At 41.4% G+C, this 25006-nt stretch overlaps 1 protein-coding gene across 1 annotated transcript; it reads right to left on the reverse strand.

Moving 5' to 3' along the window:
- Positions 1–359: 359 nt before the first annotated feature.
- On the reverse strand, positions 360–17531 carry LOC307015929 (somatostatin receptor 3). The gene is made up of 2 exons (XM_079644892.1): positions 17277–17531; positions 360–4730 (listed from the first exon to the last, which is right to left on the reverse strand). The coding sequence occupies exon 2, from the start codon at positions 4650–4652 to the stop codon at positions 3234–3236; it is 1419 nt and encodes a 472-aa protein (XP_079501018.1). The 5' UTR covers positions 4653–4730; positions 17277–17531; the 3' UTR covers positions 360–3233.
- Between the last annotated feature and the right edge of the window lie 7475 nt (positions 17532–25006).

Genomic DNA, 25006 nt, shown 5'->3' on the forward strand with positions numbered 1-25006 from the left:
ATCTACCTGCATCAGAATACAAATACAAATTAGAATCGTTTTAATTTCTTATGAGGTTGTGTGTGTGCTGCATTTAAATCAAGAACAACAATTCAAAATGCAGTGAGGGATGAAAGTAATAAAGACCAGTGGGATGAAACTCTTCATGCCTCCTAATAACACTGTGCTAATTAACATCACTGTGTGTTTGAATGTGAAAGTATCAGGACAAGGCATACCTTCTGCAGATGAGACATATTTTAACATTTTGCAATTCAAGGGGAAAACGTCTTAATGTCGCGGAAAAAATTAAACTTTCAGTAGATGCCCTAACTTTATTCTCAATATTTATTTATTTTTTGACCATTGGACTTAATATTTTCACTTCTCCATTAAGATTTCAATTTCCACTTGCACCTGATACACTTCACTATAAATGTGCCCCATAATAAAATGAGACTTGTAATCCCACCCCAAAGGGAAGCATTAATGTTTGATAAGGGTCGGTATGCCGTTTTTGCACAGAGTTTCCATGGTTTCTCCTGACAAAAAAAGTGAATAACGATCTATTAGCGTTAACTTGACCATATTGTGAGTGGGTGTGTTTCTGTGGGCAGGGAAGCATGCTGAGTCACCGGCTGACTATCACCTCGCTGTGTGCTGTTAGCACAGGTGGGTTATCGCCGACGGGAGTCTGGGAACCCACAGCTCAATATTTATAGATCAACAACACACACAAACATCTTACATGCAGAGAGAAGAGCAAACAGCTCCACAATCTAAACAAATCTCCGTTATCGCCAAACCCCTCCGGAGGGCTTTGCAAATAAAATACAGCCAAACAAATCTTTTTTTAATGTGCCTTTAATGAAGATCTGATGCTCCTCCTCGGCATATCTTTGCAGGAGGGGAGCGTGGGCTGAAGAGCAGCAGCAACACAGTAACACCCCGTTTCACTGTATCTATAGCCAGCTCAATGTACGTGTGGTGGGTTCACACTCATGAATGAACGGCTGTGAGGACAGTTTCTGATGAATGGTGGAGAGTATAATATCTTTTTTAAAACGTGTGTTGTCAATAAATGTAGATGTCACAGTAAAATGTGCAAAAAGTGGTGGATGACGGAGAACCTTTACTTAGTAAGTAAAAAGGACCATTAACATAGTGTAAAAGTATGCTGGTATAAGCATCAACATAAGATTCAAGCAACACAAGTAAAAGCACTCATCAGGCAGCTCGGCCACTTAAGTTAACTTGTTATGTGCTCTTCAATTTAATGTCGCAGCTGGAAAAAGTGGAACTTATTTTATGCACTTTATATGTCACTTGTTAGACGCTTTTATCCAAAGCGACTTACTCAATACTGTGGGCAATCCCCACAGGAGCAATTTGGGGTGATGTGTCTTGCCCAGGGCAGAACGACATGCTGACTGCAGGTTTGATCCTGTGACCATCTGATTCCCAGACCAAGGCTGTATCCACTGCGCCACACGCTGCCATGTGCTTGGTCAATACATTTACCTCAGAGGATAATTAACAGTGTATCTTAAGCTTTACATATTAATTTAATTGTGTAGAGTGAAGTTGAGTGGAGAACAAGAACAGAATAACATCAACTTAGAAAACTCAGGTAAAGTGGGACATGAAATGCTACATTAAACTTGCAAAGTAAAACAAAATATACCAAAAATCTGAGAATATAAAGTTAGCCATGTCACCTAGATTAAAATGAAGCTCTGTGGATCTCCTAAGAAAACCCTTTTTTTCTTAAATCACTTTTCAATAAAAAAAACAATATTACAAATTATTCTGCTTTTGATTGTAACCATTCTTCAAAATGCGTTCTTGGGAATTATTTATTTAAAAAAAAAGATTTGTGTTTGTGGAGTCCTTAAATGTGTCTGATAAAGAATAATAATGAACTGTAAATGTGTTTGTTTTACATGATAACGGACATTCTTAAAATAGTTTATCAGCCAAATTAAGTATAGCCCTTGTTTCTTCTGATAAGAAAATTATTATTAACTTTTAATTTCTGACAATGTTACAGGCTATTACAAATAATTTGTTTTAGAAATACCTGTTATATTATATGTTGTAGTACAGGTATGAATTGTATTATATTGTATTGTATGCAGGAAATTATGTGTTTTTCTTAATCTTTTTAAATCAATATAATTAATTAAAGCAAAATGTTTCCTATGACATGTGTTTTTCAGTCCATCTTGATCTGTAATCAGAACAACAACAACATGTATTGTCTAAGGTTTTAATGTGCTACAAGATGAGTGCTAACCTATTATTATGCACAACAACCTTTACAACAGTCTCCACATTTCAGCAACAACACTTTAATAAAAATTAATTTCCAAACATCAGGATCAACATCTGGATGTCAGTCATTAACATAAAAGCTTCTGTTCATAATGAGAACTCTGTATCAAGTGAAGGCATGTAAACACATCTCTTGGAAAATTATGTTTTTATACCACACATTTCATAACTAAATTATATTTTTCATTTCCATAATAAGGAAACATTTGGTCAGAAAAACTCTATGCCTAAAAAGATAAAGGAAATCTCCTTTATCTGGCTGAAATGAACAGTTACATCAAGGCCTTTTAAGAGAGTTTGGTGATTTGGGAAAATCAATACATAAATTGTTGCTGTCATACGCCCAATGTTACTGAACATACCAGCTAAGTTGCCACAACCTCACCCACGCTTTATACATCCATCTACCTACACAAGCTTATTTGAAATAAAAAACACAATGCTAGCAATATTTAGGTGCCCCATAACCCTGTGTTTCCTATACACATAATTAGTAAAATATGGGATTGCAGGCATGTGATTCCTATTGTGAATAAAGGTGTTAGCCTTGCCATGGTTGACATTAGCTTAAAAACAGTCAAGTTTCAGCAGAATCTTGTCACATTATAGAATTAAAAGGCTACAAGTACAGGCACCAACAAGTTACATTTGAAAAAGGTTGGTAGTAGTAGAAGTGATAAAGGCACAACTTTGTACATTCATATTCATGCATATGTACACAATATATACAGGGATACACTTTGTATCTTGGCAAAACTTGAACTTAATGTTAAAGGAACTTACAGTCCATTCATTCAAAAAACACTTAGCTGCATCTGAGTGTTTCTAAAGTTTACTTTATATATATATGTGTATTCTTTTATACAAACTCTCTTAATACTGTTACATACGGCCCTTATTTTAAACTATAAGTAGCTTATTTACAGTGAAGCGCTCTGTTCCAAGTCGTCCTCTGGCAGAGGTTTAACGCTGCCATTTTGGTTTCCGTTGAGAAGTAGCGGTACAGTCAGTGTGGAGCCGTTGGCAGAATCTTTTCCCTTCACGTCCCCAGATTTGCCCCTCCTGTCCGGGCTTGACAGATCCGTTGCTCCCGGAGTTGCTGCTTTATCGGACAACAGCGGCTGTGTGCTCTCAGGCTGAAAGCTGCTGTTGCCGTTTTGGCCGATTCTGTAGATCTCAGTCATTTCCGAAATGTCTTCCACTTCTTCGTACTCCACTTGTCTGAGACCCCTTCTCAGGCTCTCCCTGGGCTTGAGCCCCGCCCTGCCCTCCTTCTGCTCCGGCTGAGGCTCCATTGGCTCGTGGTTCTCCACTTTTCTCGTGGAGCGGCACAGGGCTTTCCTGAAACCCCTCTTGAAGTTGTCTGATAGAAAGCCATAGACAATAGGGTTGGCACAGCTGTTGGCGTAGCCAAGCACAACGACAAAATAATAAAGCCCATGGTACTCAGGGGGCAGGGACACGAGCAGGTTGATGATGTTAAGGCCGTAGAAGGGCAGCCAACAGAACACAAAAACGGCTACGACAATCACAACCATGCGCGTCACCTTTCTCTCAGACTTCCTCCGTTTGGTGGAGGTGGCATGGACTTTTTTTCCAGAGCTCCGGATTTTAAAGACGATGAGCAAGTAGCACAGGCAGATGATAAGAAGAGGGCAGAAGAATCCGATTGTAAAGGTGTAAATGATGAAAGCCGCGCTCCATATGTTCGCCGGTTCGGGCCAGTCGATGTTACACGTACCACCCCCCTTCTGAATGTTGGCAAAGATCACCACAGGCATTACGACGAGAAATGAAAGAGCCCACACAGTGCCATTCACCATTTTGGCCACTTGAGGTCGGCGCCACTTTGATGAGCGAATCGGGTGCACTACGGCGAGGTATCGGTCAATGCTCATCACTGTCAGGCAGAATATGCTCGTGAACTGGTTGATGGAATCGACGGTCATCACCAGGCGGCACATGAAGGAGCCAAATGGCCACGACTGCATCGTGTTCTGCACCGCCAGGAAAGGCAAACCCAGCATAAAGAGCTCATCGGCGATGGCTAAGTTGACGATGTAGATGTTGGTCACTGACTGTATCTTCGAGTAGTGCAGCGCAATGTGAATCACCAGAGTGTTTCCACCCAGGCCGATGACACACACGATTATGTATATGAGCGGTATGAGGACCCCGGCCACGCTGGGGCCCGAGAAGATGGGCGCAGCAGTGGAGTTGGTGTCGTTGAACAGCGTAAAATTCAGATCGCTGTTGTTGAACATGAGAAGGAACAGGGGGAGTCCCGGGGAGGGGCTGGCAAGGCTGCCGTTTTCCCACGTCTCATCCGTCATCTCCATCCCTGGAAAGTGAGGCGACACCCGTGGATTTCTCAGCCGATATTATCCTCCTGACGTCTCAGCTCCCGCCCATCTGCTCTGTTGGAGGGAGAAAATCAATTAGCTGCTGTAAAGTCTTCTACACTTCTATACATGGTGGATCTCTGAAAAAGCTGCAATGAAAACACATTTTTGCCTTCGAAGGACAAGATGAGATGTTCCTGTTACAATGCCGAAGTGCTGCTGACTTCAAGAACACATATCTTTTCATTTGAAAAACGTCATGTTGCACATTCCAACTTGTTTGGTTTTTGTGGCTATGATTAAATAGATTTAAGGGACACTTTGGTTGAAATTGCATGCATTTTCTGTACAAACTGACTGTTAGTGTTACATAGTGTTTTGAAATTTGTTTTTTATTTTCAACCAGAATTTTTGGAACATTTGTTAAGTAATAACTTTGAATGCATGTGGTAGAGATCCTTAATTGTATAATTTATCAATAACATTTCAAACATAAACCTAAATGCTGAAGTTGCAAGTACTGCTACCAACAAACAAAAATGAGTGGTTGATTCATGTTGAATCAAAAATGCATTATTACATGTTTCATCTTTTATATTTTAAAATAATTGGAAAAAATCATGTGATTGTACTTAAGTTGTTATTAAGTTCTGTTTTATTCAAGACTTATTGCATCACTTGAACGTTTTATTATTTAAATATGATATGCAGAAAAACTCACAACACATTTACATTTGCACAACTGCAACAGACCCTAAACAGATTGCAACTTAATTAAAAGTGATCAGAAAGCAAAAAATTACTTTTCTTTTCCAGTTTTTCCCTTTCTATTTTAGATGTATGATAGTGGTAACGAAGTAATTCGTCAACATGATGTAATAGTGCTCACGAGGGTAGTGATGTTGAAATGAGAGGAAATGTTTGCACACACATGCACTGTTTGCCCTGATTTATTGAAGCTCTGCTGAAAGAACTGAGGAATAAACATCATAAAATACTGTAATGACAAACACAGGAACTAGACAAAGATAACACTTGAAGGACAAAAAAACACTGAGTGGAAACAGGCGGATAGGAAATGATGAGCCTGAAAGGAAACAATTAAAATTGGGTGAAGATGGATGTTTGTTGGTAGATTGATTTAACAACAGCAGCTATATTTGTTCCTTTTGACACGGCAGGTGAATTAAACAGTGTGTGTTCCCACACGTGGGCGAGGCTGATAATTGACATCTCATGATCAGCGCCAGCAGTACTCTGGTAATATGAACTGAGAACACACAGGGGAGAGACGCCGTATAGACTAACGTTTGCTTAACGACCTCTTAAAAGCTGGCACAATCGTCAGCAGATTCACAAAGTCATTTTAATTTAGAAAATTGCAAAAATAATTAGCCTTTTTTCATTAAAAAATGTATTAATATATTAGCCATGCTAGCAGGGTGGCCATGGCCAGCTATAAAGTTTTATCTGGAATTATTTCCTTTACATCCCAATGTCACTCTGATCGACTTGAAACTGTTTAAAGCTGACAGCTATCTGTGTAGAAAAGATAAAACACCCTCATCCGGCATGTGTACCCAGAATGCATGAGAATACTGACATCAGTGTCAGTAGCAGACAGCTCGGCAACTCTCCTCTGCGCTGCGGGGGTGCAGAAACATGGATGAATTATTAAGCGAAATTTGATTTGAGTTGGCTCAAGTCTTTTACAGATGAAACATGCTTCTGGAATAGTTTCAAGGTACAATAACATAGCTAAACCTTTATTAATGCCGATTGGGAAATTCAGTCATAGTGGAACAGCAATAAGAGTGAAACATAGGATAGGACAGGTAAGAGTTCACACCACACAAGGATGATACGAATATAACATGTCATCAAAAGTATAAATAAAAAATAACCACAGTAGAAACTTTGCTTAGGAACCGGGAACAAATTAATTTTAAAAGGGGCCATTTTGTTTTCCGGGCACCGCTGAGGTGCCCCGAGGTGCAAGGTGACAGACACCCACAATGCTCCCCAGGCGTTTTACATATAAAAGCTGCCCACTATAGGATGGTTAACTTGCAGAGTCTTCATTTCACTGTGTGCGGTGCTGTGTACAAATGTGGAAAAAGATGGCAGTAAATCAGCTCCATTTAAGTAGAAATTATGGACATCACTAATGTGTCCTTAGACAAATAAAACAGTAATTTTACCTTTCTGACAATTTACTGTAATTTAATTATGTGGTGAAAGAGGCCTATTTTGTCTTAATAATTATTGTATTTTTTTTTATTAACAATACAACTAATAGACGGTGTGAGAAATAAGCATCTGATAAAACTGCCTATCTCAAGTTAAATGAAAAAAAAACATGAAGGTAATCTCATAATTTTGCATTTATATTGCAAACGATAACTTTCAACTTGAAAGGTTGTCTTAACTTAATATATACAGTTAGAGCTGTGTTTTATTTTCTGAATAGATAATAGGCCTATATTTATTTATATTTATATAAAAACAAAGTCTTAAATATTCTCAGTTTCATGGTTTATAAACAGGCAATTACAATCAGACACACTAGAGAGCAACACACTTATCAGTTTGAAATCAAGAGAAACAGTGTAAGGCATGAAGTGACACTTTGGTGCAACAAGCTTTGAATAACAATATGTTGGCTGATTGTGTGATTTTCCAGGGTTTGTTTTTGTTTTAAGGACGCTGTTAAAATGACTGTTTGATGTGTTGACTTTGTATTCAGATAGTATTGTAGCTGGGTTGCCAATTTGTCTTGAGATATTATAAAAGGGGATTTAGGAGTGAAGACAAGCACTCCTTGGTTATGTGTTGTATTATGTACTTTACATCTGATGAGCATGCAATTAGCTGTTAGCAGTCAAGGTAATAATATTTTGTTATAACGTTGATTCCGCGAAACATTACCATGAGCTATAGCTTACATTAAAACAATGCTTGATAAAATGTCTCACTCTTATTAACAGATCAAATGATGATACCAATCAGCAATACCTTTGGCTTAAAACGTGGTAGTGAAAGGTTAATGGCTTGTTTTGGAATATAAGTCAGAAATGTGAGCCTTAAAGCAGTAAAATAAGTCTGAAAACCAAGTTCTAGCCAGGTTAGCTTTTTGGCCATTAGCCATTGTTAGCAATATCAGCTGATAGCAACGCATTAAGCTGTATTTTACACACTCAAGCACTGTGGCAACATGTCGCTTTCCAAAGTTTCCTGTGCTAATCAGTTTGTGTTGTTGTGAGACTTCAGTGTTTAAATGTTCATTCTGATTCACCAAAGTCACACAATAACACAAATTAAGGTGACATTACTGATCTTCTCTTTGGAGTCTGATGCCTTTCAGGAGATATCATAGATAGGCTAACGGCTACAGTTACAGAAAATCTGAGCGCCAGGAAAAGTGTTGGAAATATTCTCAATATAGCACAAACTTAAACTGATAACATTTTAAGTAGTTAAAGGTCCCATGTCATGCTTTTCCGGTTATTGCCAATCCCCTTGTGTGTTATGAAGGTTTTTATGCATGTAAACGGTCTGCAGAGTCAAAACCCTCAAAGTACACCCTGTAGCGAGTAAAACTCTAACACAGAAAATACCTCCCCAAAACGCTTCGTTGGAGATACGTCACTGTCCATTGATTCTTCCGGGTACCGCATGATGTCATGCATTACCCGGAACCAAATGGACCAATCCGTGGAGCCTTACGTTACATCCGCGGAGCCGTTACGTTAAGCCCCCGCTGATTGGTCCAAATTGACCAATCCACGGACTTCCTCACACACACACTCATTGCAGGCAGCTCTGCTGATTTCTCCTCCCTGGCTGCAGGCTGATAACAGACAGTTGGGATCGCGGCGAAATTCTCTCTGCAGACCCATTCTCTCTGCAGACCCATTCTCACAGCGTTTATCAACCTTTTTCTTACTCAATATCAAGCCACACTTATTGTTTTTACTTCGGCTGTGACTTTGTGTTTGCTCAAGATGAGTTTGGATGTGTTTCGCTGTGTATCGCTAAACAAGGAAACCACACCTCCACAGAGCTCAGCGCGATTCACAACGTCCCGACCAATCAGAGCACACTGTGCTCACAGGGAGGGTGGGGGCTGGAGCTATTGGAGCTATAACGAGCCGTTAAAGGCAGAGAGTGAAATTCAGTGAACACACGTAGTTTACAGAGATGCTGTATGAGAAACCAATGTGAGTTTGGAAAATTGCACAATATAAATCTATTCTAGTAGACCTCAACAATGGAATTATGATCAGTGGAAATGGCCATGACATGGGACCTTTAAAATGTGTTTTGCTGCTGCCCCACATAGCACTTCATTGCTTTACCTCCTACTGGTACTCCTGTTGGTTTTTGCTAACTGGGTTGATGCCTGTCTAATGTAGGTATTACACTGACTTTTGATAAGTACTTCTTACAACCCCCATCTAAAAAAATACAAACTATGTCTTTAATATCTTATGTCGAAAAATAACAATGAAAGGTAGCGTAACACTGTTTTATACTTCTACAGTATAAGTATAAACTAATGTTGCAAAATATAGAGGCATATAGAGGACAGTCCATTTCACTCTTCATTAAAACACAGCCATAGACAACTGAATATCATGACAATAAAAGCAGCACGAGCACCATTTCAGAATAAATATACGACCATCTCTTTTTTTTCTTCCCCCAAATGTTTAATGTTGCTGTGAGAAAATCAACAGTGAGAAAAACACACATAGGCCGTGTGCTCATTGAGTTCATCAAACAAAGCGCCTGGAGGGTTATTGTCACTTCGGTGGCGACAGCGGTAGAGTCTATAATCATTTTATAAATAATATTCCTGGAGCTCAATTTAAAACACACATGAAAAACAAACCAAAAAAAACCAACCTATAGGCAAATCAACAAATGTGCTGTGTGTCTTTTTATGGGACCAGAGTGGTTTCTTTGATTTTACCACACTGTCACATCAATCATTTTCTCAATTTCTTCCAATTCCTGTAGTGATAACATTACATTTGAACATTTGGATCACCATGGAAACCAGCGGAAGACAAAACCCAGAGATCATAGTCGTAAATCAAACGGAAACAAATAAAACAGCAGCACATTGCCGCAAGAAAGACACAACATTTTCTCTGCTCAAGTGAAAATGTTTGAAAGACAGATGGGCATAAACGTATACTAAATGATAGAAAAAAAACTAGATAACAGCTCAGATCAAGGCTTTCAATTATTTCTGTATATTTAGTTTCTGTTATTATTTTTTTATGTATTTTATTTATTTTGCCACCACACGTTCTTGGCCTGATTTTGATTCGGTTAGTTTGGATACCTGTTACAGTGATCTGATACTGTTAACTGTATCTTTCGGGCTAAATGCTCATTTATGCAATGGAAAAGAGAGAATGATACAAAAAACAAGTAGCATGCAAATAGTAGTGCATTAAATCACAGCTGGATTTTATCAGGGTACGAGATGGTTCCAAAAGAACTACAGCATGCGACTGGCGCAGATAATACATCTCTTTTGAGCCAAACCCTCAGTAAAGAGCAGCTTTAACATTGGCTGTAATGCTGCAGAGAAATCAATTCTCTCATCTCAAACACCCTGAAGTCTGAAATCTGCATTGTATTTTATTTAAAGTGTCCTCATTAATCTACTTCAGGCCTTTCAACTGTCTCTGAAGGAGGAAATCTATTCACTCTGTAAATTGAGGTTCTGAACCTGTGCGGCATACTCGTCTGTCTTCATTTCCATTTAATGACACGAGGGGAGAACAATCAGTGCAGGTCATGTGACCGACAAAGCCAAAATATCTGAATGCAAACAATCAGACTGATCAATATCTTTCAGCTTTGACTTTAAAAGCAAGAAGCTGCTGCTGTCCCCTGTTAAAGGAAGACAACTTTTTGACATTTGATCAAAGAGGAAAGGGCTAAAATGAAATGTGATCTATTTGAATCTTCTGATGTTCACTGCGTTGTTATTGGTCTACACTCTACAGTGTGATCAGTATCGAGGACACTTCTCTTGAGGTCATGCTGTTACTTGTGACACACTTTTTCCCAACTTGTATAATCACTGATTTCCTCTGGATACTATACTTTGTATCACTTGACTGCTTTAAGTTTTACATTTTGTGTGAAGAAGAAGCCTTCATCACAGTTGGCATAAGGGCATGGTAAAAGGCACACTGAGGGAAACACATTAATAACTTAGCTGGACATTGACAAAATAAAACCCAAGTCATTGTTTGTTCAAGACAGATTTATTTAAAGTTATATACAACTATGCTGTGCCAAAGTAACCTGCTTACCCTCTCGTTCAAGGTTGTGAAGGCCAAACAGAGCAACAGAAAACTGCAACCTTAAGTAGAGGCTCAATCGGTGGAAACACCTGTGCTCAATTGGAGCATACCATGTAGTGCATGGGCACGGGTGGCAATTTTCTTGCGAGTGTAAAAATGTTATTAGAATATGTTGACCTATTTGATTTGTTGTGTTTGGGTAATTTGCCTTGCATTTTGAACGTGTTTGTAGATAAGAATGACATTGGTTAGGGGTATAAATATTGGATGGTCCTATGGGGAGGGGCTTAACATGTATAAACCTCTGGCTACAAGTGTTTTGGGGGGTAGTCTGACTGTGGATGGAGAGTAGAGAGGTACCAGTCCTATGTCCTTGACCTTGACCTGTACATATATATTGAGGTTTTTGTTTTCTTTCTGTAAATCCTTGTTACGTTGTGTTTTTTTCAGCATTTTTGGCTGTTAATAAAAGCTCCTAAGGACCATTTTATTGTGACTCTAGCCATCTTATTTAATTCTTAGTTTTTTCATCGACCTTTTTTGTAACAGTCGTTCACTCTCTTTGCACCCAATCAGAGCTGGATGAAATTATTGCTAATAATAAATCAATAATTTCTGTTGCTGCTTAAAATAATTCAACTGGCAGTCACTGGTTAGATTTTCTGTACAACAGGATATGCTATTATTCAACACTGGGTAAGCATTATTAAAAAAAAAAAAATTCTAAATCTTTTCACAGCGGATGTAACAGTTGATTTAAGCAATCTAGGACTTCTTAAACAGATTATTATTTGTATTTTTACCAGAAGTGCCGCAAAACAAACATGCAGCTATCAGAGCTGCTGAAGGTGAAAGCTTATCTCAGAAATGTTTCTCTGAAGTTACCCACAGACAAACAATAAGTACTATAAATGGAAAGTTCATTTCTTCACAGCAAGTTCTAATCTTTGTTGAACAATTATACAAACAACAGAATGTTTTACTGTTTGAACCATTAGCAACTGACAGTGAGCATTTTTATATGTGTAGTATTTGCATTTGCATGTGAAAATAATTATTCAATAAAATCACAATCATTGAAATAGTTTCAAAATATATAAAGCGTCCACTGATTACTTTAATATCTATAAATACTAAGGAATTTGTTTTTGTTTGTTTTTGTTTTATGAAACATTGCACAAAATTACAGTTACAGCTAATTGTGCATTATAAACTGTGACTTAAATAACAACACAAGTATGTTTCCAGCAACATATGCAAAATATAAAGGTTTTTCAGTTGTTACAAAATGTTTTCCCTACAACATAACGAGGTCTGGTAAAATTGTACAATATAGTGAGTTATAAGCCATGGATTAAATGTTTACTTAGTGCTTATAAATGCTTAACATGGGGTTAAAGTTAAAGGGTTTTATAGCTGTGTTGATATAAATGGCCCTCTGTCAGCAAACAATTAAGTAGATAACAGACTAAATACATCTACATATAACATCCCTCATCAAGGCAGCATGATGAGCTTCAGTTGAGGGAGCATTTGTATCTCACACAGGTTTGAGCGGAAATGCCAACACTGTGCTGCAGCAGTGAGCTGAGCATCCATCACAAAGGTCAGAGTCTCGGACAGCCGGAGCACTTGAAAGGTTCAGAGTATTTCAGAGAGGAGCTTTATCATCCTGACAAACCACAGATCCACAGATGCATCCAGGTACAAACCAACCTGGTTAGAGGTACTTGTACTCAACTTCAGGATTGTATTGGAATGCCATACACTTGTTTACGAAACCACAGAGAATCATCACCTGAATCTGCAGCTCCTTTCACTTTTATAGAGCAAAATGAAATGAAAATGAGTTTATGTTGTTCCACCAAAACAAAAAAAATTTACGCGAATCCCAGGATCTCAAGCCAATACAATGACAGTGTTTTCATTAGCTGGTATTTACCGGACATTATCCAGGAGGCTACTGTTGGCCCACCTAATGTAAACCTCTTCCGTCATAATGTCTTCTGGGTATTAATCCCCCTAAGTACAATTTAAGGTAACACTTTATGGTATGGGTACATGAATCCTCATGAATTTATGCATGACTTAATGCATGAAAAAGCAAGAATTCATTCATGTAGTACTTCATGAACTATCAGTAATGTATAAGGCTTAATAGTATCTCATGCATGACTTAATGCAGGAACAATACCTTAATTAATGCATCAACTAAGGTATCTCAATCACCATGACTTCTGAGTTATTAATGATGTTCATGTCTTCTTCATATACAGTAGATCTGATTAACTAAGCATACTTCATCATGTTTGTGCCCCTTCAAATAAAGTGGTGGCCTGTTCCGTCGGTCACACTGATAAATAACATATGATTAATGGCGTATGTGAAATCACCTTTTTTAACCATTTGGTGCTCATGCATCAATCATCTTTGTGATCCCTCAAATAAAGTCAGCCCTTATGTCTATTTAGGCATCATGTATTTGGCAATATTACAAATGCCAATTAGATCATCATTTTGGACTTATTTTCAATTATCAATGATATAGTTAGGACTTTTTTTATGTATCATACAGTATTATCTTAAAGCTCACAAACCATTAAAGATAACTCATTCATAATATTAACAAACTTTAATTTATAATCCAAAGCCAACAAGATCACATTTTCACATATGTCACATAAGAAAGCAGTAAAAAATGTCGGCAAAGACACAAGATTAGGAGGCCTACTTTAGGGAGGACGTGAATTGAAGTCATGATGATTGAGATACCTTAGTTGATGCATTAATTTAAGGTATTGTTCCTGCATTAAGTCATGCATGAGATACTATTAATCCTTATACATTACTGATAGTTCATGAAGTACTACATTAATTAATTAATTAATGCATGCATTCATGATGATTCAAGTAACCTTACCATAAAGTGTTACCCAATTTAAAGTGTATTTATTTTAAAAGGCTTGATAGTCTGGGACATTGAAAATCTTCCAGGACACATTGACCAGAGAATTTGACAATGAATTCAATACTGTCATTATTACACTCTCATACTATTGTTTATCTTTTAGAGAATAAGTCAATAACGACCCTCTCGCCGGCTCATCACCCAACAGCAGACACGCTTAGAGACAAGCTGGTGAAAATAGTGGATTATTTTGCAACTAAAGAGAGAGATAATTCCAAAAGGTGACCAAAAACAGAGCTAAAAGGGAGTGAACATTGGACGTACAGTATGTTCATCAGGTGGAAAAAAACAAAAGACTCCTGGATGATAAATATGTTGAAAAAAAGCAACCTCAAATGTTGAGCACACTAGGGCTGTATCCAACAAATGTTTTCCTTTTCGATTAATCCTTCAGTTAGTTTCCGGATTACCCATTAGTTGTTAACAAATATGTTTCCCAAAACCCAAGCTGATAGCCTTCATTTTCTTGCTTTGTCGTGAATTCAAAGACATTCAGTTTACTCAAATAGAGGGGTAGAGAGCAACTAAAATCCACATTTAAAAATCCTGAATTAGACAATTAACTAAATTAAAAGTTGACAAGTAATTGTTTTATTTTTCAGCTCTAAAGTGAAGCATCGTTTTACCAATACACCTAATCTGGTTTGAAGAAACTCAAGCTGATTATAAAAAGGGGAACATGTATAAAATGTATCAATAAATGTCACAGTTTTATATTCATGACGCTTTGAGTGTGACAGTCAAAGTTTAGAACCACTTTCAATCCATTGTACAAAATGTTCTCTCTTGCTTCATAGAGCTACTGGACTGATTCAGTTCTCCGCAGTGAGGAGGCCGCTCAGGGTCATGGATAAGGACGTCCGCAGAGCTGTTTGAATAGCTTGTTTGTTTAGCTTTATTTTATATTTTCTTCTCTCTGAAGGATGATAAAAATATATATCTGTTATACAACAAAGAATGAATCAGAAAAGGAGAGTAGAGAAATGGTGCAAAAGAAAACTATCTACACAAGATATATGTTTTTGTTTGTAAGTATAAGATGTGTAGAATTATTCCATTGGATGAATATGGAGGCAAATGACTTCACATACATATCACAAATATCGCAAACCTTGAACCTTGCTCCTTTTTTAAGCTTCCATTCTCTTCTCCTGCTATTTACCATACATCTCCTCATCTAACTCTGCCAGAAAGCAAATAGCTATACAATTATTATTCTGGAACTGATGAGAGGGAGGAGAAGTAGATTAATTTGCCTCCCTTGATCTCACGATTTATGATTATCCAAGGTTTCCACAACAAAATTAGTTTTTTAGGATCCAGCAGTGATGCACTCTACCTTTTTAAAGCAATGGAGCTGCTAACCATAAACGTTTTTTGTTGACTGAATCAGGGAAACTTGCATAAAAGACACATGAAGCCACCACTTTTACAGCTCCATGAAGCCAGTGGTGCTACATATTTATGTGTGAAAAGGGCTTGAGAGGAAGTAACACCGCCACCCATCAATTTGTAGATAGATATTGAAATGTTGTTATTTCCAAATGCTGCTTTGGTCTTTGAGGAGGCAGCAGATTGTTCCTCCTTTCTCATCTCCTAGAAGCCAATTTCGCCTGAATTTATGCTGTGGATTGGTGCCGATTAATTTACCACCTGGTGTCTCAGTGTGTGTGTGTGTGTGTGTGTGTGTGACTGTTTGTTTTGAATTTGTGTCGATTACATAATAAGTGTGTGAATGCATTATAATTTCAGTTATCAGGATGGCACATTGAATAACATCTGAATCTTTTGCTTCCATGCCGTAATTAGTTTCAACTCTTCTATTCCTGGAAAAATGAATAAAAAGCAGCATTTTGTCATAAGTGGTTTCAAATGGAGGAGCATGATGCTGTTTTGTTTCGCTGAATGAAATAAATCATGGTGGAAGGTAATTACGCACGCACTTTCATAAACACAGTTGGGAAGTTGTTTTTATTTCCAGGTGTTTTTTTCCGCAAGCTAAACTGACTAAAAATAAACAATCATGATACAATTCTCAGAACGAGATACAGTCCTCGAAGCAAATAAAGTACAAATATTCAAACCTATTGATTAAAGCTCTGAATGCATTATAATTATTTTTTCCATAATGTATGGGGTAAAGAGTGTCCGAAATATTTCAAGCATATTTTTTTATTTAGGCTGAATTTGTATATGCTGTTTATAAATGCCAAATAGGTAATCTAAAAGTACACACACACACACACACACACACACACACACACACACACACACACACACACACACACACACACACACACACACACACACACACACACACACACACACACACACACACACACACACACACACACACACACACACACACAGATAAGAATACGGTTCCAATTGTTTTAGTATGGTTTGACTTTGAAGGAAATTGTACTCATAGGGAAATGTGCTTTATTGAGAAAGGCAGGCCACTGACTGTGTGATGCCAAACCCCAAAGAACATAACAGGTGCTTGTTAAATGGAAATTAAGTTGACGTAGCTTTTTGGAGACTTTTTTAATGAATTGTAACTCACTATTATGAAAATGAATATCATTTTTCAGTTGAGGAAAATGGACTTTGGCATGAATGCAAAAAACTCACAGAGATATGCCAAAATTACACCAAAAAAAATCTAAAATGACCACATAGAGACTACGCAAGGACACAACATTTGCCAATAAAGAACGCACATATAGCCTACTATTGCAAAAATGACGACACAACACAACCTTAAAAAGTCCCCACATGACCACAAAGAGACAGAAAATGACCTTAGAGATGCAAGATAGCAACTAAGAAATGAAAAATGACTATAAACTAAATGACAAAAATGAGATACCAAATGGCCATTAAGCGACATAAAACAACTGCAATGACAGCATGTCCAAAAAGAGACAGAAAAAGCTGCAATGAGACACACAACAATTAAAATAGACATACAACGACGCCAAAGAGCACAAAATGAACACAAAGAAACAAAGTAAAGTGTTGTGTGTAACAATTGTGTGTCTTTGTGTTTATTTGGCATACATTTAATTAAAATGAATAAATAATATAATCTAATAATGTACGGAAAAGCTACAGTTTATTATTACAGAGAAGCTAATAAAGTTTCTAAACCCTAACCATTAGGTTTTTTGTGTTTAGATGGTATCATAAACGGTGTTTAATACAGAACTGAGAAGACAGATTTGCAGTGACATCAGTCTATAACACGGCTCTTTCTCAGTCATATACAGTATAAAAAGAATCCTTGATTAGACATTTCCTAAGGTAGACCTATACACTTACCTTTATGTGGAGACTTTTCAAACCGCGATCTTGCTTAAGCCCGCTCTCGTCGTGTGATATTAGGATTTATAGATTTCATTAGCAGCTGCCGTTGGTTTATTCCCTGTCGGGACGGGTTTTATCTTCATCATCAGCCGTGAAAGTGTCCGGTCCTCCGGGGTGTCGGTCAGTTTCCGTCCTCTCTCCACGAGTGATATACTGAAGTCACCGCAGCGACATTATAACAGACAGCCTCTCGCCTGTAACTAGGTAACAGCTCTGCTGCTGCAAGGAGTATAGGAGGAGGTGTTGAAATTGTGTGTGTGTGTGTGTGTGTGTGTGTGTGTGTGTGTGTGTGTGTGTGTGTGTGTGTGTGTGTGTGTGTGTGTGTGTGTGTGTGTGTGTGTGTGTGTGTGTGTGTGTGTGTGTGTGTGTGTGTGTGTGTGTGTGTGTGTGTGTGTGTGTGTGTGTGTGTGTGTGTGTGTGTGTGTGTGTGTGTGTGTGTGTGTGTGTGTGTGTGTGTGTGTGCGCGCGTGCGTGCGAGCTGGAGAGGGAGAGCAAATGAGAGTGTGTTTGTGGAAGAAAGAGTGGAGATCTTGTTCTCCTGTAAAAAGCCCGAAGAGCCATTAGAAGTTGGAGGGGTTCCACTTAGCACACTTACATTAGCCTATACTGTAATGGAAGTATGAAATGTTTTATTTTGTGTGTTAAACAAAATAAGCAAATCATCACATGTAGCATTATGTTGTGTTATGGAATCAACATTTTTTTTTTTGCAAAGTTGTTTTTTTTACATACAAGGTATTTGCTTTTGTGTATATAGTGTATATAAACAGTTCAGTCAACCAACTCACATTTATGTTAATTAACAGCTGAATTTGATGTCCAGGCTAGCCTTATCAATCCCAGAATCTATTATTAGCATAGGAGTGATGATTAAATAATCCCTTCCATACATTAAGAGACATTAAACGAAAAAGATGGGGCAAGGTAGAGGCCAAAAAGGGGGACTCGGAAGGACGGCCCGGGGGAACAGCAACAGAGCAGGGAAGTACGCGGCGGGGAAACTCAGGGGGCCGAAGACAGGGGTGAAGGCCTCGTCGGGGTAAATTAGGGTGCCGGACTCGAGGGTGAAGGCACCGGCTGGGAAAGTCAAGGGGCCGGGCTCGAGGGCGAAGACCGCGACACTCAGGGGGCCGGACTCGAGGGCGAAGGCTGTGGCTGGGGAACTCAGGGGGCCGAGCTCAAGAGCGAAGGCCGCGACTGGGGAACTCAGGGGGCCGGGCTCGAGGGCCAAGGCCGCATCTGGGGAACTCGGGGGACCGGGCACAAGGACGGGCAAGTAGGCGGCGACGGGACAGCTCCAGAGGATGGGCAGGAAGGCAGTGCCGGGACAGCTCCGGAGGACGGGCAGGGAGACAGCGTAGGCCGCGATGGGGCCCCTCCGGGGTCAGCTGGATTGCCGGAACAGGAGCACAGGGATCGGGAGCACTGGGAGCTGGAGATGGCGGAACCCCAGGTGGTACAGGAACCGGTGTCGGCCGGACAGGAAACGGAGCCGTCGGTGCAGGTGCAGACGGAACCCCCGACAGGTCAGGCACAGACGGGACCCTGGACAGAACATGGGCTGGTGTCAGTGGGACCCTGGACGGAACAAGGGCTGGTGTCGACGGGACCGCCGTCGGAACAGGACAAGGTGTAGGCGGAAGAGACGTCAGCAGGACCCCCAACAGAACTGGACATGGTGTAGGCGGATCCCCGGCGGGTTAGGATCTGGTGGCAGCGGTGACCTCTGAATGAACAGGATTCGGAGCTGGCTGGACCTCCAACGGAACAGCTGTTGGCGGGACCCCTGGCGGGACAGGTGTCGGCGGGACCCCCAACAGGTCAGGGCACAGAGTTGGCAGGACTCCCAGCGGAACCCCCAACGAAACATGACAAGGAGTTGGCAGGACCCTCGGCGAGACAGGTGACGGCGGGACCCCCAACGGAACAGGAAACAGAGTTGGCAGGACCCCCAGCGGAACCCCCAACGGACCAGGACATGGGGTTGGCAGGACCTCCAACAAAACAGGTGTCGGCTGGACCCCCAACGGAACAGGACATGGGGCTGGCAGGACCCCCAGCAGAACCCCCAACTGAACAAAGCATGGAGTTGGGACATGAGTTGGGACTTGAGAAGGGACTAGAGAAGGGAAATGAGAGGGGACTTGGGAAGGGACTAGAGTAGGGACTTGAGTAGGGACTTGAATTGGGACTAGAGAAGGGACTAAAGAAGGGACTTGGGAAGGGACTAGAGGAGGGACTTGAGAAGGGACTTGAGAAGGGAATTGAGAAGGGACTTGAGTTGGGACTAGAGAGGGGACTTGAGACAGAACTGAAGAGGGGATTGATAATCCAACAAGTCCAGGACCGGGGATTGTCTCCAGAGCTGGAGCGGAGGTCTGAAGCCAGGGATCTGTGTTCCGCGAGAGTGAGCTGACTGGAACTGGAGAAAGGGGAAGCACGGAGGAACACAGCTGAGGGGAAGGTGGCTGGACGTGGCAGTCAGAGGAGCAGGTAGATGATACAATGTGGTTAGACGATGAACTGGTGAATACTGGATGAAGGAACCGGGTATATATGCAGGTGTAGGTGAGTAGTTTTAATCAGAGTGACAAGCAGCAGCTGAGGAGGGGAGTTGGCGGGATACAGAAGTGGGTCAGCCACGCCCAGCCAGGAAGACAGACACACACAGCATGAGCACTGAACGCGACATGGAGTAGCACAGCAAGTCCCCAGAACCAGGAGCAGCCTCGGACTCTCAGAATTGGCTCAATGAAGTGGAGATGATGGTGAGCACAGAGGAGGGGGGGACCAGCCACCTGCCAAAACCAGGCGCCAGACCGTGATCATCTCTAAGCCGGCGCTGAAGACGCCTCTGACCGAACAGGTTGAGATCCTTCTGTCAGGGTTGAGCGACGCAGGCAGGACCCAAATGCAGGTTTTACAGGAAAAAATACCTTTATTTAAGGCTACAAGATTTGTAACACACACTAATCACACGGTGAATTATGTACTAATAATGTGTCACCACACAAGCCCCCCCAGAATTCACCTGTAAACAAAGTCAGCGTGGCAGGGAGGAACAACAGGGTGTCCGCGGGGTCTTAAAAAGTATTAAAAGTTGATAAATCAATTTAGCAAAAATTAAGGCTTTTAAAAAGTATTAAAAAGTATTAAATGGCATTTTCCAAGGTATTAAGAAGTACCACAGCAACGACAACATGAAACACCCTTTAATTTACTGAAACGACATGTCGGGAAACCCCAAAAGGCGGCCCCATGCATAGCGCGCCGTTTCGTTGCCTTGCTCCGCTCTGTGTGTGTGTGTGGGGGGGGGGGGGGGGGTGCGAATAAACGACTACGGTAACGGGTCCCAAGGTGGGAAGACCGGCATACGCAACGTTCTGGGGGTCCAACGGCTCCGTGTGTGCCCTATATGATCATTTTCTGATAACGATGAAAGAGCCCGCCTCCCTCTCCCCACGTCTCCTGCTGCTGCTGGGCTGTCAGAAGAGGGGGAGGAAAAGAGAGGCAGTCACCGTTTATTAAATATTCTTATATTATTATACAGAGAACAGAGTCGTTATCAATTTGTTTTAAAGCTCAATAAATAACAAAGAAGACCTCTGACCGGCACTTTCCTAATTTTGTACGGAAGATTTCAACTTTAACGGACATGTTGACCGGCGGAACATTTTTTTTACGGAAACTGCCGCACGGTCCCCTCGTTCCTTGGAAAAGGCGGAGAGGTGGGTGTTTTTCATCTGCTGGTGGACTACCTGAGAGATACAGCAGGAGAACACGCCGTCCACCGAGGAGAATAAACAGAAGGGCAACCATGGCAACCATGCTCCGGGTTCTTCTTCGCTGCTTTTGGTGTATTTCGGGCGGCAGCAGCGCCACTTACAGGCATGACATATGTACTACATCGTTTCCAGCATTTGCAGCGGTCTAGTGTGAACGGACACGTTAATGAATCGAATGCGTGTGAAAGGAAGCCTTTTTTGCGCTTGCGTATGCGTTTTACCGTGTGGGGCCGGGGTCTAAGCCAAACTATATACGGTCACAGAGATCTGCTATTTTAAAGTAAAGTCAACACATATAGACCCTAAATATAGTCTATATTAAGAACGAGAAAAGTCTTAACATATATATCCTTTTTTGTAAACATATGACAAATGTGTGAGGGTGATGAAGTCAGAGCATCGTCTTATGTGCCAGAGCTTAGCCCCGGACAGCCCCAGCCCAATTTAACCCCTGGGTATTTGTGAGGGAGCTCCTATATGGCATTACCCCGCTGAAGCTCACCAAAGTTTAACATATTTCATAGTTCAAAGTTTTGTCAATTGTTTTGTTTATTGGTCAAATACTGGTTTCTAATGTTTTCTGAGGAGTTTTACTGGAATGAAAGAGCACAGAGTACAGAAGCAACAAAGCAGCATACTGCATTAAACCTGACCTTCACAGAGAGGTTGAAGTTCATGTGGAGAGAAGGCTTCAGTAGTCTGTCTGCACTCTGTTTAGTTTTGCTATCTTACAATCAATATAGTAAATGTGAGGTAAAGTGTGTTGCCAATGTAACCGGTTAGAACTCAAAGTTGCGATGAGGTCTTAAAATGTATGGAAAGGGTCTTAAAAAAGGTCTTAAAAGGTATTAAATTTGACTTCAGGATTCCTGCATATACCCTGAACAAGGCCGGGGGGCGCCCTCGTCGCGGAGGTCGTGCCAGCACCACCGGCTGGCCCAAATCCAAATAGGCCGCCTTCACCCGGTCCAAAGAGACGTGCTCGGCCTTACCACCCAGGTCGACCACAAGGTGTTCATCCCAGTGCTACAAAACTCGGAAAGGTCCATCATAAGGAGGCCGTAGAGGACCCCTCTGCGCATCGTGCCATATGAAGACGTGCTCTGCCGAGCGGAGATCCGCGGGAACCCGGGACACCTGCGTAGGGTGGGAACCAGAGCAAAAGCCTCGGCGGCATCCTGCAGGCAAACCCGCTGCGCAGACGCCAACCAGGGAACCGATGTGTTAGGGAGGAAATCTCCTGGAACTCTCAGCGGCCGACCGTAGACCATCTCAGCTGTGGAACACTGCAGATCTTCCTTGGGCGCGGTCCGCAGGCCCAGCATTACCCAAGGCAACTTGTCGACCCAATTTCCGTAATTCAGGCCGGCTCTGAGTGCTGCCTTCATAGAGCAATGGAAACGTTCACAGAGGCCGTTAGCCTGAGGGTGAAAAGTGGTTGTCCTGTGAAGCTTAACCCCCAGACCACACGCCATGGCGTTCCAGAGCTCAGACGTGAACTGCGAACCCCGGTCAGAGGAAATGTCCGACGGGGTGCCAAACCGACACACCCACGTTGCAATGAAAGCCCGGGCTATGTCAGCCGCCGCCGTCGACATGAGAGGAACCGCCTCCGGCCAACGGGTCGTCCTGGTGAGGAGGTAGGAAAAACCCTGAGAGGAGGGCAATCGGCCCACTAGGTCGATGTTGACGTGGTCAAACCTCCTCTCCGGCACCATGAAACGTTCCAAAGCGGCTTTCGTGTGGCGATGCACCTTAGCGCGTTGACAAGCCATACACTCACCAGCCCAAGTCCTCACGTCCTTTTTTAGACCCCGCCAGACAAACTTCGCGGCCACCAAGCGCACCGAAGGTTTACCGCCGGGGTGAGACAGGTCGTGCACCGCCTCGAAAACGGAGCGCCTCCAACTGGCGGGAACGACCAGCCGCGGCAGGCCTGTGGAGACGTTGCACAGGAGATTAACGCCTACTTCACTGCGAAGGTGGCGAGAGGTTGAAAATTTGAGGATGGCACAAGGGTTAAGAAGGTTATCACCAAAAAATGTAAGAATGTTTTTAGAGAACGTTACCCTGCCTTTCAGAAGAACATTCTGGGAACCAAAATAAAACATCCCGCTGAAAACGTTTTAAGAACAGTAGGGCATAACGTTCTAACAATGTTATCAAAAACATCTTAAGTCTACCAGTCCGTGACTTTTTCTGAAAGTGTGTTATGCAGCACCCTCTGTTGTTAAATATTGTCAATAGGAAGTCAGATTGAAAAAATCGTCCAAAAAAAATTCCATTTATACTTACAGTATATCCGCCAGCGGGTAATATTTACTTCATAGAAAATGCAGCGTAAACATTACGTGTTGCTATAGCAACGCCTTTTGTCTACTGCGGTTCCTTATAGATAGAGAGATAGATTGAGAGATAGATAGATAGATAGATAGCGAGAGAGATAGACAGATAGATAGTTATAGATAGATCGATAGATAGTTATAGATAGATAGAGAGAGAGAGATAGAGAGATTTGTACCTAAACAAAACACAAGTCTAACACCAAGCGTTTAGATCAGCACTGGTAGCGATATTTTATACTTCATGCTATCTGCACAAACTATATCATATGAAAAGCTGAGCAGTGGTGAGCCGTCAGGGCCCTCTAGGCCCTCTGTGAGGGCCTAAGATATTCTACAAAATAATATTAAAAAACATTAAAAAGAATAATATTTTTTTTTAAATATTTTTTTTAATATATTTTTTAGTTATATTTTTCATTAGTTTTACCAAAATAACTTGATTTAATTGTATTTCAAATAACATTTCCAAAGAAATAAATCCTTCTAATCTGCCTATTCAGTTTCTGTTGGAATGTGAAGGGTTAAATGAAAGAAGCTCGTCTCTGCGAGTTACGGCCCGTCCACACTACAGCTTCAAAAAAAGCTTGGAGCTGGGCGTGTCTGAAGCTTGGGGATTTTATTCGAGCACCGCGACCAACAACCAATCACATGAATGTCCCGCCCCCGGCATACAAAGCAAAAAAACCCGGGATTTTATGCGAGCAATATATATATATATATAAACTCCCCAAACAGGCGAAAACCTACCAGTTTCACCCACTGTCTCTGCCACCTCCCTCCATGCCTGGTTCCTCCGGTTTGTATCCCGGTAAATAGTTCTGGTCGTAAAGAACCGGGTGATTTGCTACCGTAATTTCTCGTTTGGAATATGAGGAAATGAACTGCGGTCTGGCTCTCCCAGCTTGCACGTGGTTTGATTGGCTAGCGCTTGAACTGTCAGATTTGCATAAACAGGATTTGATTGGCTGACGCTGGCTACTCCGGCGTCTCCGGCTGCAGAAGTTGAAAATTGTTCAACTTCTGCAGCCGGAGACGGCGGAGACGGACCGCTATGCTACCCACAATTCAGTTCGGCGAAAAGCGAGGCAACGTGACGTCACCCCATTCAAAGTAAATGGGCAGACGCGTTGGAAACCGTTTTTGAAGCTGTCGAAGCTGTAGTGTGGACGGGCCGTTACGGTTACGGCCCGTCCACACACAGGCATGAAAATAATCTTTCAAAGCTTCGCCCATTCACTTGAATGGGGTGACGTAGAAGATTTTTAATCTTCGCCGAACTGCATTGTGGGGAGCGGAGCATGGCTTTGCAAGCATCGTGAGCATCAAAAGTTGAGCAATGTTCAACTTTTGATGCTCCCAATGCTTGCGAAGCTGGCATCAGCGAATCAAATCCCGTTTATGCAAATCCCGCCAGTGCAAGCGCTAGCCAATCAAACCGCGTGTACTGTATGCAGATACTGCTGCGGTCTTTTCCATATGTCATAAAATGGAGGATAAATTAATCATCGCTGTAGGAAATGTCCCGGTCCTTTACGACTGCTCTCTGTTCACCTAC

Source organism: Notothenia rossii (genome assembly GCF_949606895.1).
Source record: "Notothenia rossii genome assembly, chromosome: 8".
NCBI classification, from domain to species: domain Eukaryota; kingdom Metazoa; phylum Chordata; class Actinopteri; order Perciformes; family Nototheniidae; genus Notothenia; species Notothenia rossii.

Bases quoted from the DNA above. Each gene is read 5' to 3' on its own strand.
- LOC307015929 (XM_079644892.1), bottom strand. From the start codon at position 4,652: ATGGAGATGACGGATGAGACGTGGGAAAACGGCAGCCTTGCCAGCCCC.